This window comes from Alligator sinensis, unplaced genomic scaffold, assembly GCF_000455745.1.
Source record: "Alligator sinensis unplaced genomic scaffold, ASM45574v1 scaffold125_1, whole genome shotgun sequence".
Classification (NCBI taxonomy): Eukaryota; Metazoa; Chordata; order Crocodylia; family Alligatoridae; genus Alligator; species Alligator sinensis.
This window is the reverse complement of record NW_005841893.1, coordinates 1,146,868-1,161,443: the sequence shown is the minus strand read 5'-3', so window position 1 is coordinate 1,161,443 and position 14,576 is coordinate 1,146,868. Positions and strand designations below refer to the sequence as shown.

The 14,576-nt window shown below is 42.1% G+C and overlaps 1 protein-coding gene across 18 annotated transcripts in view; it reads right to left on the bottom strand.

Annotated features, from left to right (window-relative positions):
• Nucleotides 1-388: 388 nt before the first annotated feature.
• PTPN13 (protein tyrosine phosphatase, non-receptor type 13) overlaps nt 389-14,576 on the bottom strand; it is a 218,115-nt gene continuing 203,927 nt past the window's right edge. For 16 of the 18 annotated variants that reach the window (XM_025197238.1, XM_006018088.3, XM_025197236.1 and 13 more), the window contains 8 exons: nt 11,064-11,119; nt 10,054-10,157; nt 6,952-7,100; nt 5,945-6,035; nt 4,848-5,185; nt 3,952-4,167; nt 3,297-3,359; nt 389-1,217 (listed from right to left, as the gene is read on the bottom strand). In XM_025197238.1, the coding sequence (XP_025053023.1) occupies nt 1,137-1,217; nt 3,297-3,359; nt 3,952-4,167; nt 4,848-5,185; nt 5,945-6,035; nt 6,952-7,100; nt 10,054-10,157; nt 11,064-11,119 (1,098 nt within the window). In that variant the 3' untranslated portion in view covers nt 389-1,136. Of the gene's footprint in view, nt 1,218-3,296; nt 3,360-3,951; nt 4,168-4,847; nt 5,186-5,944; nt 6,036-6,263; nt 6,347-6,951; nt 7,101-10,053; nt 10,158-11,063; nt 11,120-14,576 lie in introns of those variants that run through there. The other 2 variants (XR_003092691.1, XM_025197247.1) reach the window with 2 other exon arrangements.

Here is a 14,576-nt window from a genome sequence, read left to right as displayed (position 1 = left end):
AGTTCCCTTCCCCGGCCTGATCGAAATGTGGAAACAGGGAAACTGTTTCGACGAATCGGAATGGAACAGTGTTTTTTAATCAAAATAGATGAAGAAGCGGAAAACTGCTGTTTCGCACAGCCCTACTAAACAGGTTCCCTGAGCCTTCTGAGGAGAAATACTCCCTTTCTTAGACTCTCCCCTCTGTCCATTTGCAAACTCTTCCAACAGAAATGCCATTCATCTGCTGTTGCTGAATCAATATACCAACATGAGAAGAGGAGGAATAGAAATCAAAATTGAAGTCTAAAGATTTGTCTCAAAAAGTAGCTCTGATAGTCTGGTGAAGAGTATGTATAAAGGCAGAGCTATCATCTCATATAGACATAAAACCACACCTATGGATCCATAAATTTTAAAGCATATTTTTATTTACACAGTGGAGATGCCCAATCATAGATTCAGGCACCTTATACTTCAGCTTTTTTGTAAAAGTATATAAATATATACATGTGACTCTATGAAGTAAACATTATAACTGATACTTACAGTAAACATTCACTACTTTTTCTTAGGCTAATAGGTGTCTTATTATAAGCTTAAATACTGATTTCAAGTATCCCCTACAAAATAAACTTTAGTGTATTAAAATGGTGAAAAGCATAGCTCTACTATAAACAAGCTTTTAAAAGAGACCATTAAATCCCTGTAAGAGAGTACACCCAAGATAAAATACTGCTTTGATTTCCCACCCATCCCTAATGCAGTAGAAACAAATACCAAAAACAATCATGTACATGCCATAGGCATTGTTACATTATCATTCTTTTTTTGATTAAAACATTTTTATTTCAGCAAGTCATAACAGATTAAGGAAGCTGCAAAAATGCAACTCTATTAAATAGTGTTTAGCGTATACAAAGAACCCCATCATTATATATGAGTGGGTTGGCTGGGAATAGGGGCAATACTGTATTGTGTTGCCTTTTTCTATGTACTACATACTGTAAGTGGAGTGAAGGACAGTCCTTGTAGAACAAATGCTGAATATAAATTGAAGAAAAGGGCTGGGATAATATTGGCAGAACAAACAAAATATGCAAAACCCTCTGCCTCTCTCGCTTTCTTATTGTAAAAGCACTTCAGGCTCTGGGATTTTATTTGCTTCTCTGTTGTTCTTCAGCTTGGAGACGTTTTAGGACATACAGGACAACTTGATAGCAGAAAATGTATTGATCCTGTGAGAAAGGAAAAATCAGAAATACATTAACAAAGGTCATACTACCTAAACAACATTACAGTTGCTGAGATCCTTATTTAAACAGCATTTCATGTAGCTTAAAAATATACTGCAGTGGAACAAGCAAATATTATGCAATTTAAAGTTTAAACTTAGAATGGGCTAAGGAATTTCTTCTCCATAAATTAACTGTACTCCAAATAAAACCACCACCACAACTTTGACCTTATTTAGAGAGCTCTCTCTCTAAGCACTCCACTAAAGGGAGGATGAGTTTCTTAGAGATAAAGAACAAAAAGATATGGAAATTTCCAATTTGATCATAGTAATACTATACAGTATGGGACTGTTTCTGGAGATTTTGTTTCATAGAATCATAAAAACATAGGCACGCAGCCATCCCCACCATCCTGTGCCACTGCCGCCAGCCGCACAGCTCTGAGCACGGCTCCACAGCAGCAGCGGGAGGTTGTGGAGGCACTGGTCATCACTGGTGGCATGGGAAGCCACTGCTGCTTGCCTGTGGGGCTGCCCGTGCCAGCGGCGACAGCTGCTGCGTACAAAACCTCCTGCTGCCACCGCGGAGCCATGCTCGGAGCGGTGTGGCCAGCAGCAGCAGCGAAGCGCGAGGTGGCGGGGATGGCTGTGTGCTGCCCAGCCACCACCACACTGCTGTTGCCGCCCAGCGGCCGACTGCACAGGTCCAGGCACAGCTCTGCGGCGGCAGTCATCGTCATTATGGCCCTCTAAGTAAGTGGCAGCAGCCGCTGCGTGCTAGCCCAAGCCCCAGCACCCCCCAACCCGCATTCCCTCGCCGTGGCTGCAGTCGCCCACAGAGCTACGCTCCGGCCGCATGCCAGTCTCCCTCTCCCCCTCCCCTGGGCAGCCAGCTGGGCGGCATGTGTGGGGCTCGCACATGGCAGGCACCACCACACTGCCCCCTGTATCACTTGCCCGCAAAGCCCCTCACAGGAGGGACACCCCTGCCGTCACCCCCTGGCCCTGCTCCCAGTAAGCCCCACTTACCTCTAGGATCCAGGGGCAAAGGGCATGGCTCCACAGTAGCAGCACTTGCCCACAAAGCCCCCCCAACCCTGCATGCAGCCGCCACCACCCCACACCGCCGTGGAGCCATGCAGCCGGTTGTGGGGCATACTGCTGCATGCAAGCTCCCCCGTTTCACCCCCCAGCCGGGTGGCACATATGTGGCCCACACATGGTGGTTGCCACCACATTGCTGCTGCTGCGCCCTCCAGCACTTGCCCCACAAAGCCATTCAGGTGGCTGTGGGATGGTAGCGCAGGGCGCAGTGGCAGAGTTGCGGTGACGGCCTCCATGTGCGAACCTCCCATCAGGCTGGCTGGCATATGTGTGGCCCACAGAGTGGCACCCCTGCCCTCGCCCCCCGGCTCTGATCCTGGGACTGGGCACAGAGGCACACTCCTCGCTTCTTGATCTACACCCCCAGCACCTTCCCTTGCCCCCGCCCTGCTCTGCCCCTTCCCTCCACATACATTTACCTGCTGGGGTGGGTGTCAGCCTCAGTGGGTCTGGTTTGGGCTTTTAACCAGAGAATTTGCAATTTTTAACCAGAGAATTTGCAATTTTTAATCAGAGAAAACCAGGATCCCTGGTAATAAGGTACTAATGAACAATTAAGGCATTACTTCCCCGGGAAGTAAAATAAGCATATTCCAAAATAGTAGGAAGTTGAACACAAGAATTCCAAAATGAGACAAATGTCAGATTTTTTATAGCCGATAGAGACAGCGTTCAACACACACACACACACACACACACACAACAGTTACACATTGGTTGCAACCTGTTAAGCTTGATGTTTTTAAGTGCTGATATTTGAACACACTAAAGAACGCTCAAAGTTACATGCAATTAAATCTGTCTCTCTGCAAGTGCTTGGTTTCATTCTTGCAGCATAAAGGAAGAGCTCCTGGGGCACAGAGTAAGTCCTTCCACTATTCTTCCAAACACAGATATTATCTGCCTATTATAAACCTTAAGAAATTCCACTAGAAGCCTTTAGATAAAGCACAAAGTAACAAATGGATTGACGTACCTCTGTCTGAACCATCCCATGTCTCTGAAGTCGCATAGTACGCACCAAATCAGAGATGTCAAACTGCCAGAAACAAACAGACAAGTGCAAGTGAGACTTCATAGATGGAGACTTCATAAATGCCTGTGTGCTCCTCCACACAACACAGGTATGGGAAATGGCACTTGGGAATCCACATTTTAGTCCATCAGACATACACTAGTAAAATGCAAACAGCCATCAAGTCATGCAGGTTTGGTGAACATACAGCATATACTATACTATACCAATGTAATAGATTGCAAAAAAATCACACATTTTATTAAAAATTATAAAAATAAATGTGAATATTTCATTAACTTTATACAGACAATTACTACAGGCATTAAATAACCCCATACACTGCCTTGTTTAGGTTTCAATAAACAATGATACCTCAAGTGTCTCAGTAACAAACTCAGAGAGATTCTAAATATCATTTTTCTTGTCCTTAACATTTCTTCTTCTCATAGTTATTACATTTTATACCATATACTGACTAAAATATGATTACACTATAGGCAGGGTCTGAGACTCAACATTGTTGCACTCTAGTAAAATAAACAAATAGCTGCAATAGTAGTTCACAGTTCTGTACTGTTACAAACACAGTTCAATCCATCCTCTGGGTACTCACATCCAAGTCTCTGCTGATTAATCCTAGAATGATGTCTATGCAAATAAGCGTCCCTGATCGTCCAATGCCTGCACTGCAGTGAGTGATGATAGGTCCTGATTTATGGATGTGTCTCATATAGGAAACAAAAGTGAGCAGATCATCTGGTCGAGAGGGTGTATCGTGGTCTGGCCAGGCCATGAAGTTCAGATGAGAAACACGCCGTATTTCACTTGTCTAAAGTGTTAAAACAAGAGGGAACTAATGAATGTGGAAATGGCAAATATGACAGGCAAGGTCTTAGATGAAATATTCAAAATACTTCATAGTAAAGATAGACTTGCAAAGTATTTGACCCAAAATTTGACTCAAAATTTAGGAAAATAAAACTATGATTCAGTGACCCTTAAGTGGTGACTACGTAAAATAGCACTATTTTTACCATCCAAACTGTGGTAATTGCAAAAAAAAATCCAACTGTATAAGTTTAACTACAAATGAATTAAAATTTCATGGAACATCCTGCTTCTGCAGTTTAAGGCCTTGGAGCATACATGTAGAGCCATGTCTCTAACCTGTCTTGTAAAGGAGCAAGGGGCACATTAGGTAATGCACTTGGCTACCTACTGAAACGTTCATTTGGCTTGCTTATGCAGAATTAGTTCCAGTTGTGGAAGGAACTGCTCACCCACATTCCTATGTGGGGAAAGAAAATCCCAGTCACAATTGTCATAAGCAAGGACAAAATTAAAAAACAGACCTAAATACCTTGTCACCTTCCCAGAACACAGAAGGTTAGATCCCCATGACTGGACTGAAAGTGGGCAGGCAAAGAATCCATGTCAGGATAGGGATGCAAACACTCAAAGACAGCTCTTTCAAAACCACCATGGTACAGTATGATTTGAGTCACTTACTTGAATATCTTCTAGCTCCAGCACTCTCACAACAAATCCTTTCAGCTGTTGCAATTTCACAAGGGCAAGCCGCAGTCTATCATTCACCATGATGGTTTTGCTGAGTATATCAGGCCAATAGCGTTGGCATTTTATTTTCTCTCCTTCTACCTCCTGGGTCATCATGGCTATCACAGTACACTTCTGTTCCCAAGCCATTTGCCAGAAGTCTGCTACTGTTGTAGGAAGAGGTCCTTGACATGCAATGTAAACGAATTCCTCATTTCCCACTGGCATTCGAATGAAGCTGGCATTGATGTATCCGCCTTCAGGTCCTAAAGGCACTCGAGTAGTATCATCTGCAATCCCAGCATAGAAATATATTTTATTGATTTATACTTAATTAAACCTATATACTGTAAAGACACCTCTTCTTTATATAGTGTTTCTAATCTTCAAAGGAAGACTTACATATCCTAACCAGGTCCCACACATCCCTTTTTCATGAAACTGATTTTAGCTACATCTACACAGGGGAAAGAGGCAGCCAGGTTAGGAATCTGATTATTACAGTGCAGAGCACTGGGACCTCCCATTGATTTGGGTATTTGGCACTTCTGAAAATCTAGCTTGAAGAATCTTGTTCATGGTTATGCAGAGTCTTTGTAAGAACAGAGATCAGAACTATCCGGAACCTGAGTATCTTGTTCCCAGTCCTAGTCTCAGACCTCACTTCCCTTGCACGTGCAACTCATGCCTACTGGAAGATAAAACTCTACTCCCACAATAGTATTACATATTTGGTGTTCCAGACTACCACCAGTGTAACCAAGAGAAGTATCTGGTACAATAAAGTCAGATAGATCTTATGCAAGAAACTCCTAAAACAAAAACAATGTTAATCACAGAACTTATATAGCACTTCTGATCCAAGGTGTATAAACATTAATATCTCTATTTAACAGAAAAGAAAGAGGTGCAGAGAGAACTGGCAATTTGCCCACGCAGTAGGAGAACTGGGAATATGAATCCAGACTTATTTTTCTAGATCTGATGTCAAATCCACAAGCCCATACTGTTCCTCTGTTTAAACCAATGTCAACATTTATCCGACTTACATGGAAGTATATTTTTATATCTGTTCTTCTTCCTGTTCTCTTTAGCTTGCCCAACCAGACATTGATCCAAAGGTTTTAACTCTTGAAGATTCTGTGAACAGAGTGTTAAATCATGTATTTGCTAGGAAGGGCAAAATGCCAGGCAATGTTAACAACAGTTAAGTGATTAACAACATGTATCAGCAATATGTTGAAATAGTACTCATATAGATGGACAAGTTAAACAATTCAGTAATGCAAGGAAATCTTGCTTCATATGGGGAAGAAATGTACAGCTCTGCAAAAACTTATCATCTGGAAATTGCTTGCTGATTCTCACCTGGAAGTTTTAACATGGTTGGCTGCTAATCACAATTTTGACAGGAACAGATGTTTGTGTTTTCAGATCTTCCAGTACTGCAGCTGGAGTATGCAGAGGTCATTGAATGAATCTCTATCCATTTATCTCACATTCTTTTGTGGACTTTATTTTTTTTTATTTTTTTTTTTTTAAGTGGGAGATTATATTTTTAGCTCTAAACCCAACATAGCTTACGTGAATGAACATAATTACATAATGATTGTGGAGTGGCATTTGATACAGTATTCTCTCCCCATATTTGCAATGGTGCTAATAATGACAGTTTTTAAGGCCTTATGGATGCATCTACACATTGCCATATGGTGATGCTGCTACAGCACTGTGCTTTAGTACTTCCTTCCTTTAGTACTTGCAAAGGGAAGTACTAAAGCATAGCACAGTAAGTGCTCACATAGTGCACAGTTAGATTTTGCCACTACATCACCCTAGCGGTACGCTAAAATGGGGGTGTGCGCTGCTACAGCAACATAGCTGCCAATCACATGTAGATCCACATGATTGCTACACTGCCCTAGTGCATTGCTATGTCACTGTAGGGCGATGTGTAGATGAACACTATGTTTCCAACTGCCTTGCCCTGTCCAAATGAGGGATATTTAAAAAGAATCTTATACAGAAAGATTTTAAATAGTCCATATTTGTTTACCTCAATTTCTTTTGAAGGAACTCCCTGTTCCAGGAGTCCACGTAACATTCTGATGACAGACTTCAATTTGGCTCCTGTATACTTGCCTCCAGGAAGCACTTTGACAATTGGGAGTACAGACAGCTCTTCATTTGTCATGAAAGAAGAATCTACCAGAAGAACAAGATTGATTTATGTATTCATATCAATAGATAATTCTAAGGGCAGTGTACAGTATACCATACTGCAATGCTACAAAATAAGAGAGAGATTTCCCAGAAAAATCTATACATATACACACACCACACACACACACATATATATATTTCAGGCTGTCATTTGCTTATTCATAACATACACATTGATTTTTTATGCTTAAAGGTTACCATAAAGCATCCTTGAGACAAAAAGCGCTCCGTTTAATTCTTTCAGTGGTAATGCTTGCTACCTGCTATCCCCCTACCATTTCCCCCTAAATTTTACATGGATCAATTAATGACTAGCAATGTGAAAAAGTCAAATTTAGGAAAAAAAAAAAAATTCACCCCCATAAACACCCTAACATAATCAACATATATCTCAGTATACATTCTTGACATGCTGTCATTTACATAATTAAGAGATCACATAGGCATATGAAATCAGAATTGTTTCACAGTTTCATAGTAGTTAGGGGTCTGAAGGGACCTGAATACATCATCTAGTCTAACCCCCTCGCCACTGGTTGGAGCACACGCTGGGATTACATGACCCCAGACAGGTGTTCATCTCTTTTTGAATTTACCCAAGGTAGGAGCGAGGACCACTTCCCTAGGAAGTTGGTTCCAGATCCTGGCGACTCCAAGATCCCTTTCCTCCTCTGTGCTCTCAAGGGGGGAATTGTGCTCTTAAGCCTCAAAGACTATAGGTTTCCTTTAAAGCCTCACCCTAAAATATAGTCTAACGATTAAAGTAAATGCTTTATATTTTTTAGTGAATAATACTTTAGAAAGGCAAGTGTCCTTTATTACTCATTCAAGCACAACAAAAGTCATAGTCAAAGTTTCCTTGACGCAAGAATGAAAAATGTCCAGTGCCCGTTGAATTATTCAAAAGGTTTACTAGAAAAATTCAGGTTCATTTTTATTCATTTTTGTTTAAAACCACCTTGAACCACCTACACAACAGATACGAGTCTGCTAAAAATGAATTTTAGGATGTGAAATTCCTGACAATATTCCAGATGGCAGCAGTAATGATTAGATTCTGGCGCACACATGCCAAATAGCATTTGCTGTCAGTAGGTCAATTAACTTACTAGCAGTGGCAAAATTAGGCCCAAAGAAATTAGGAAAATGTTGTGCGACTTGAGTTCAGTCAACTAACTGCTGTATCAGGCACACAGCAGATACCAGTGTAAACTCTGCCGGATTGCGCACTTTGTCATATGACATGCACTTCAGTAAAACATATATTGTGAAATGCAGAGTCTCTCATTTACTGATTGAAGTTCTGAGGAGCAGTCATGGTTTTGGAAGCTTGATTTATGAGGGTACAAAACCTATGTCAATGGTTTGCAACCTTTTCAGACTCAAGGCATCTCTCATTAGACTCAAGGCAGCCCTTAGAAAATGTTGGCATTGTACTTTTTCACTTCCTTTTTGACTACAGAAAAAAAAGAAACTGAGCAATTCTGTTGCAAGCAACTCAGAAAGACTACAACAGGTCAGAATGATTTAAACACTATGAATTCTATTTGTAATCTCTGGATCTAGTGAATCATGTTTGCACGTCTAACAATATTAACTTTACGTGGCATCCCATGGCATCTTTGAAAGGCTTTCAAGGAAATCCAGAGTACCATGGCATTGGTGAAGAATTATTGCCCTATGGGCTGATGAGCAGTCTCATTTCCCATTGTTTAGGCGTATCAGGATTGGGCCCTAAATGATAGCCAGTAGACTGTTATAGCTGATAGCTAGAAAATGATATTTAGAAATTTTATTTTAGGAATTGGCTTGTAGGGTTCAGGGGAATGGCAAGGGTTAATTGGTTTCTAAAAGTTTGTGACAAAGTTTCATGTTCTCAGCCTTTTAGCAGGCACATGAGCCTTTTAGCAGACACTGTAGTACTTGTATAATCAAGTACTAAATAAATGCGCAGTAACTAGAGTTACTGTGCAGTTGCTCTGGCAAACGCCTTTTTAGTGACGCTACTGCACAGTAGCCTAATAATACTGCGCAGTAGTGTATTAGCACTGTTTGTGCTTTGACACATTATTGCACTGTATTATTCGGCTTCTGTGCAGGTAGCATCTTGTATAGATGTGCCCACTATGTTCGAAGCTAGCAGACAAACAGGCTGGAAAATTGAAAACCTGCAAACAGTATTCTATAACAAAGACAAGGAACTCTACAGAACTGGCATTAGGTCACAGGGACCAGCTGCAAAGCCCCTGGGATTTCTGGTTGTGGTGAAATGACCAAAGTAGGAGGCCGGGGATGCCCAAATTAAGAGTGGCATCCCACAGCATCTTTGATGATCAAATTAAGATATATGTATACAATGAGTTTTGGAAACTAAGAATTATGTGGACAGAACAGAATGTGGATAGTATGACAACCACAGGGAAACTAATTAATGGTACCCAGAAATGAAGAGTCATCAGGAGAAAAAAAATACAAACAGGGATTTTCAGAGCAGTGGCGGGGATCCTGAGGCCACTGTGGGAGGAGGGCACACCACTGGTCCATTTCGCTCACACCGTCATGGAGGCAGGCCTTGGCCCTTGACCTCCAAGACTGCTGACATGTGACATTCAACAAAGGACCACAGGGTGGCACTCCCATACTGGCCAGGTGTACTGTCCCCCTGCGGAACCCTAGGTAGATAAGTAGGATCGGGGGGAGGGGTAGATATTTTGTTTGCTTTGCTCCATTACTCTTATCTGCTATCACTGTGCAACAATAACATTGGTCTATTATCAAATGGAAGAAGTCATGGTTGGTCTGAGGGTTTGGGTCTGCCCGGAACAAGGTATCAGGACTGGGTTGTAAATCCAGTGCCAATAACAGCTATTTCTAACATTTTGTGTTTACTATAATCTTTATTTTTCATTGACTGGTTATTTGTTCAACTCCTTGCCTTTATCTATATGATCCTGGTTTATCGATTTGATTGGAAGTTCATCACTTCCCCACGTAATTTCATCTTCATCTGCTTGCCCCATAAGAGGTTCTGAAAATAACCTAGACAAGTAGAGAATGTACAAGTTTATTATTTTGTATTAGAAAAAGGCATTTACATTTTATATATGTGAATAAATAAAATGTCAACGCTATTGGCCTGATATACTCAGCAAAACCATCATGGTGAATGACAGACTGTGAAATTCCCTTAAAAGAGAGAAACTCTACAATATCTATATTTTTATTTTTAGGCTCAATTCAATGTTGTCCATTAAAGATAGAAGTCTTAACTTCTCGTTTTTTAAAGTTTACTTAAGAAAATACCTAGTATGCACATAGCAACAGTGTAGGGCTGCTGCTATAGCCCCTGGAGCACAAACTCTAAGCGGGGAGAAGACATACCATTTTGGCATGCCCACAAAGTGACACCAGGGACTAGTGCCCGCCTCATGGTAATAATGATGGAAATATATGCCAAGAAAACGTATGTGGACAAAGTTAATCAATTCAGTCAATGTAATCTAAATCACTACCAGAAAGCAACCGTTTTCTGTCCTTCCTCATCTGAACTGGTTGCAAACCAGTGATCTAGAAATGAAAGGCACATTTGATCTAGAAATGATCTAGAAATGAAAAGCTCCCCTTACCAATGAATTTGGTAAAATCAGAATGTATGCAGACAATTGGGAAAGCAGATATTTTTTCTACGTCCAAGTAACACAATGGAATTCTAATGCAGATTTTTACTATTCATAATTCACTACCAGCATCCCTGAACCTCAGGTTCTACCTCAGGTTCTGTAGGACCTCTCATATAACATGAATACAGTCCAAACAATCCAACAGCAATACATTTACAGATAGGCACATATGTAATTCCTGTGGTTTGTTTGAGTTTTTACTTATTTCATTCCAGAGGTACAAAATTTACACGTGTCATTTTTATACCCCAGTAAAAATTCTTACCTTTCAGGCATTGCTTTGTCTTCACAATGTTCTTCACAGCCACTTGCTTGTGCAGGCTAGCAAAGGAAGTAATGTGAAATATAGTCAGTTACAGCTGACAGGGAACTGTGTAACAATCATACTGTTCTACTATAAGCTCAAACAAACGATGTAAAGAAATAAATTCAAGTTTTGTGAAAGGTGTCACATTGAAAGCAGTGGGTACTAAAGTTAAGATCTTTATTCTTCCAAAATGAAATCCATCCCCATCCACATGAATCACAAATAGGCAGCTTCTCCCTGCAGTGAAATGTGCTGAAGTTGCAGAAGTCAAGTCACGTTCCACTCTATGGCCAGGGGGGGAGGGTTGCTGTACAGCTTTGTCATAGCTACTCTTTCAGTTTCTCTCTTGTGCAATTATTGGGAATAGTAGGTCCAATGGGCCTGCAGAACCTCCAATGACCCTTTCCTGACTGCACTAGACTTTTTGAAGACTTACAAGCACTCTGTTCCTCCAGAAAAAAACTCTGCTGCTGGCTCTTTGTGGGGTTTAGGCTGTGCAGAGTCCCTTGCGCTGATATTCTACAGCAGTGAGTTTCAACCTTTTTTCATTTGCAGACCCCTTTGGAAATTTTGAATGGAGGTGCAGACAGCTTTGAATTGTAAGTGTGGATATTCACAAATTTCTGATTGATCATAGTCATCTTTCACTGGCCCCTTAGTCTGTGGACCACATGTTGGAAACCACTATTCTACAGCATAGATGAATTTCATCTCATTCTCAGTGAGAATGGGGCATCAGCTGTACAAGCACTGCCATGTTGCCCAACTAAACTTCTCGGTCATGACTTAGTAATCCTGTGGAAGTAGTAGTTCTTTATATATTGACCATGCAGTCCTTCAATTCTGGGCTGAAACAGGACAAAGGTCAAATATGACTATGTGGATAGGTTTGCTCATTTGTTTTTAACTATATGGGAAGAACTATTTAGCAGGAACCAGGCTGAAGACAAAACCTTATTTCACACAGTCTGGTCATCTGAAATATGTGATGGAATCATGGGACAAACTGTGAGAGTTTGGAGCATCCCTTACCCCTAAGAATGTTCTGTTTTGCAAAGTAGGCCCTTACGTAGGCTTTTGCAGCCACCTTTATGCACTCAAATAAGTGGTCTGTTTTTCAAAAGCACTTTACATGAGATGCAGGAGTCACAGTTACCCATGACTCTCTACTGGACAGGTTACTGAATCCTATTTTTTAACCAAGAGACACCAAGCCTTTCCTTCAAATGAGAGAAGGGTGAGTAGAGTACCAAATATTGAAGAGGAAGTATTTCCATCATTACAAACAGTATCCAAGGTTTCTTTTTCCTGCCATGAGATATTGCAGTAAGGAACAACATTTCCTCTAAGGACATTTTCATAGTGACAAATATGTATGTTCAAACATGAAACACTCCCAACATTTGTAATGACTAATTTTTCAGAGAATTATAGGTCTTGCTTACAGCCCATTTTGGTAAATTATAGTAGAGCATCTTTCTTTGTAGCTGACAAGGCACTTGGGAAATTCCTGCCTACTATTGTAAAAGGCTTTCCTAAAAGTGCTGACTTGGCTAGTGCCGATTTTACACTTAAAATATTGCCAATATAGTAATATTAATTATGGGCTGATTTTGTTTATGACATGGCTGTCTTGGCGCAAGCACTAGTATGGATACTGCTATAGCAGCAAAAATAGTATTGCTAAGTAGATATTATTTTGTTTGGGGAGGTGGTATAAGCTGTATGTACACTAGGAAGGTTTGCTAATATAGCCATAGCAGCGAACCTTTTCTAGTATAAATTAGGTCAAGGAAAAAAAGATGGTCTGACTTGATTCCTAGGCTATTAGTCCACTAAATTCAAATGGTGGGGTTTTAATTACAATGATTAAAAGCCCACTGTTTCAATTTAGGGGCTTCTGTCACCGTTACGGTGAGGGGCCAAATCCTTTTTTTTTTCCCCCTGTGGAGCCTGCCTGTCTCTCCTGCAGCTAGAGGGCGAGCTGCTGGCAGGCCAAATAGCCCCTGGGATGCAGAGCGGCCCCAGTCCTTCCCTCCATGGAGGCAGTGTCCCCTGGGGCCCCTTGGGTGGGTGGCTAGTGGCTCAGTGCTACCGCCATCGAAGAAAGGTCCGGGGTCCCTGGCATCTCAGGGCCTGCTGGCAGCTCATCTGTCGACCATGGAAGGGAAAAAAAAAAAAAAAGAGAGTCAGGCCCCTTGCTGCTTGTTTTTCGCCCAGTGAAGCCTGCTTGCATGAGCTGCCACAGGGCTGCACAGCATGGTGTTAGCTGTAGATTCAACTCTTCCTTGAACCTGCACAGGGAGCAGCGCCCAGCAGGCTTCCAGAGCATGGGCTCAAGGAAGAATTGGATCTGGCAGGTGCTGCCTATGAGCTGGGGCAGCACCCACACAGCTAACAACCCCACCCGGGTGGCCCCAGGGGGTGCTGCTGCCACAGAGGGAAGGACCAGGCCCTCATGCAGCTAAAAGGCTGTGTGGCCCGGTGGCAGCTCACGCAGACAGGCTCTGCTGAAGGGAGAAAAAAAAAAGTGGCGAGGTACCTGTTCTTTTTTCTCTTTTTCTTTTTGCAGAGCCTGTCCACCTCTCCTGTGGCCAGGGAGCAAGCTGCAGGCAGGTCCTGAGCTGCGGGGGGCCCTGGACCTTCCCTCCATGGCAGCGGTGCCCCCCAGGGCCACCTTGGTGGGTGGCTGGTGGGAGGGTGCTGCTCAGCTTGCAGGCAGCACCCAGCCCAATCCAACTGCTCCCTCAGCCTGAGTTGGGGCAGCAGGTACACACTAGGAGCTTGCCTGGGCATCCCCAGGGGGCACCACTGCTGTGGAAAGAAGGACTGGGGCCCACTGCAGCTCAGAGACACAGGCAGGCTCTGTGGAAAAAAAAAAAGTAAAGAAAAGGGACCAGGTCCTTTACTTCTTCTGCCTTCAGCCTGCCTTTCCTGCAGTGGTGGGCTGTCAAAGGTGAGCTGTCAAAGGCTGCAACCTTACAAATAGCTACTTTGCAAACTAAGCTACATGCAGATGTGGCTTAGTTTGCAACGTAGCAAACTTATTTAAATCATAAAAACCCCTGCACGTGTACAACATGACGCAATTAAACCGCAAAAATGGCCAATTTCCATCATGTGTACAAGTGCCCCTCTGGTCTATTTAAACATTCAGCTGGTTGACTCCATAAAAGCGTGGGGTTCAAGTCTGATCAGGCAGATGATCTACTCATGGCTGTATTCAATATATGATTTTTATGAATGTCTTCTGCTAAATCAGCCTACATGACAACTCTGATACGTAACAGCAGAAGGAGAGTAGACAGCGCACACAATAATTTTGTCTCCAAACAGAATATTTCTCATATGCATGAGCAGAAGTAAAATATCCTGTAGAGCTTGGATTATTTTTATTTTCTCTTTGAGAAGCACAAATAATGTGGCCTGACCATAACATGTCATGAGCAACTTAGAACTGAGGTCCACTTA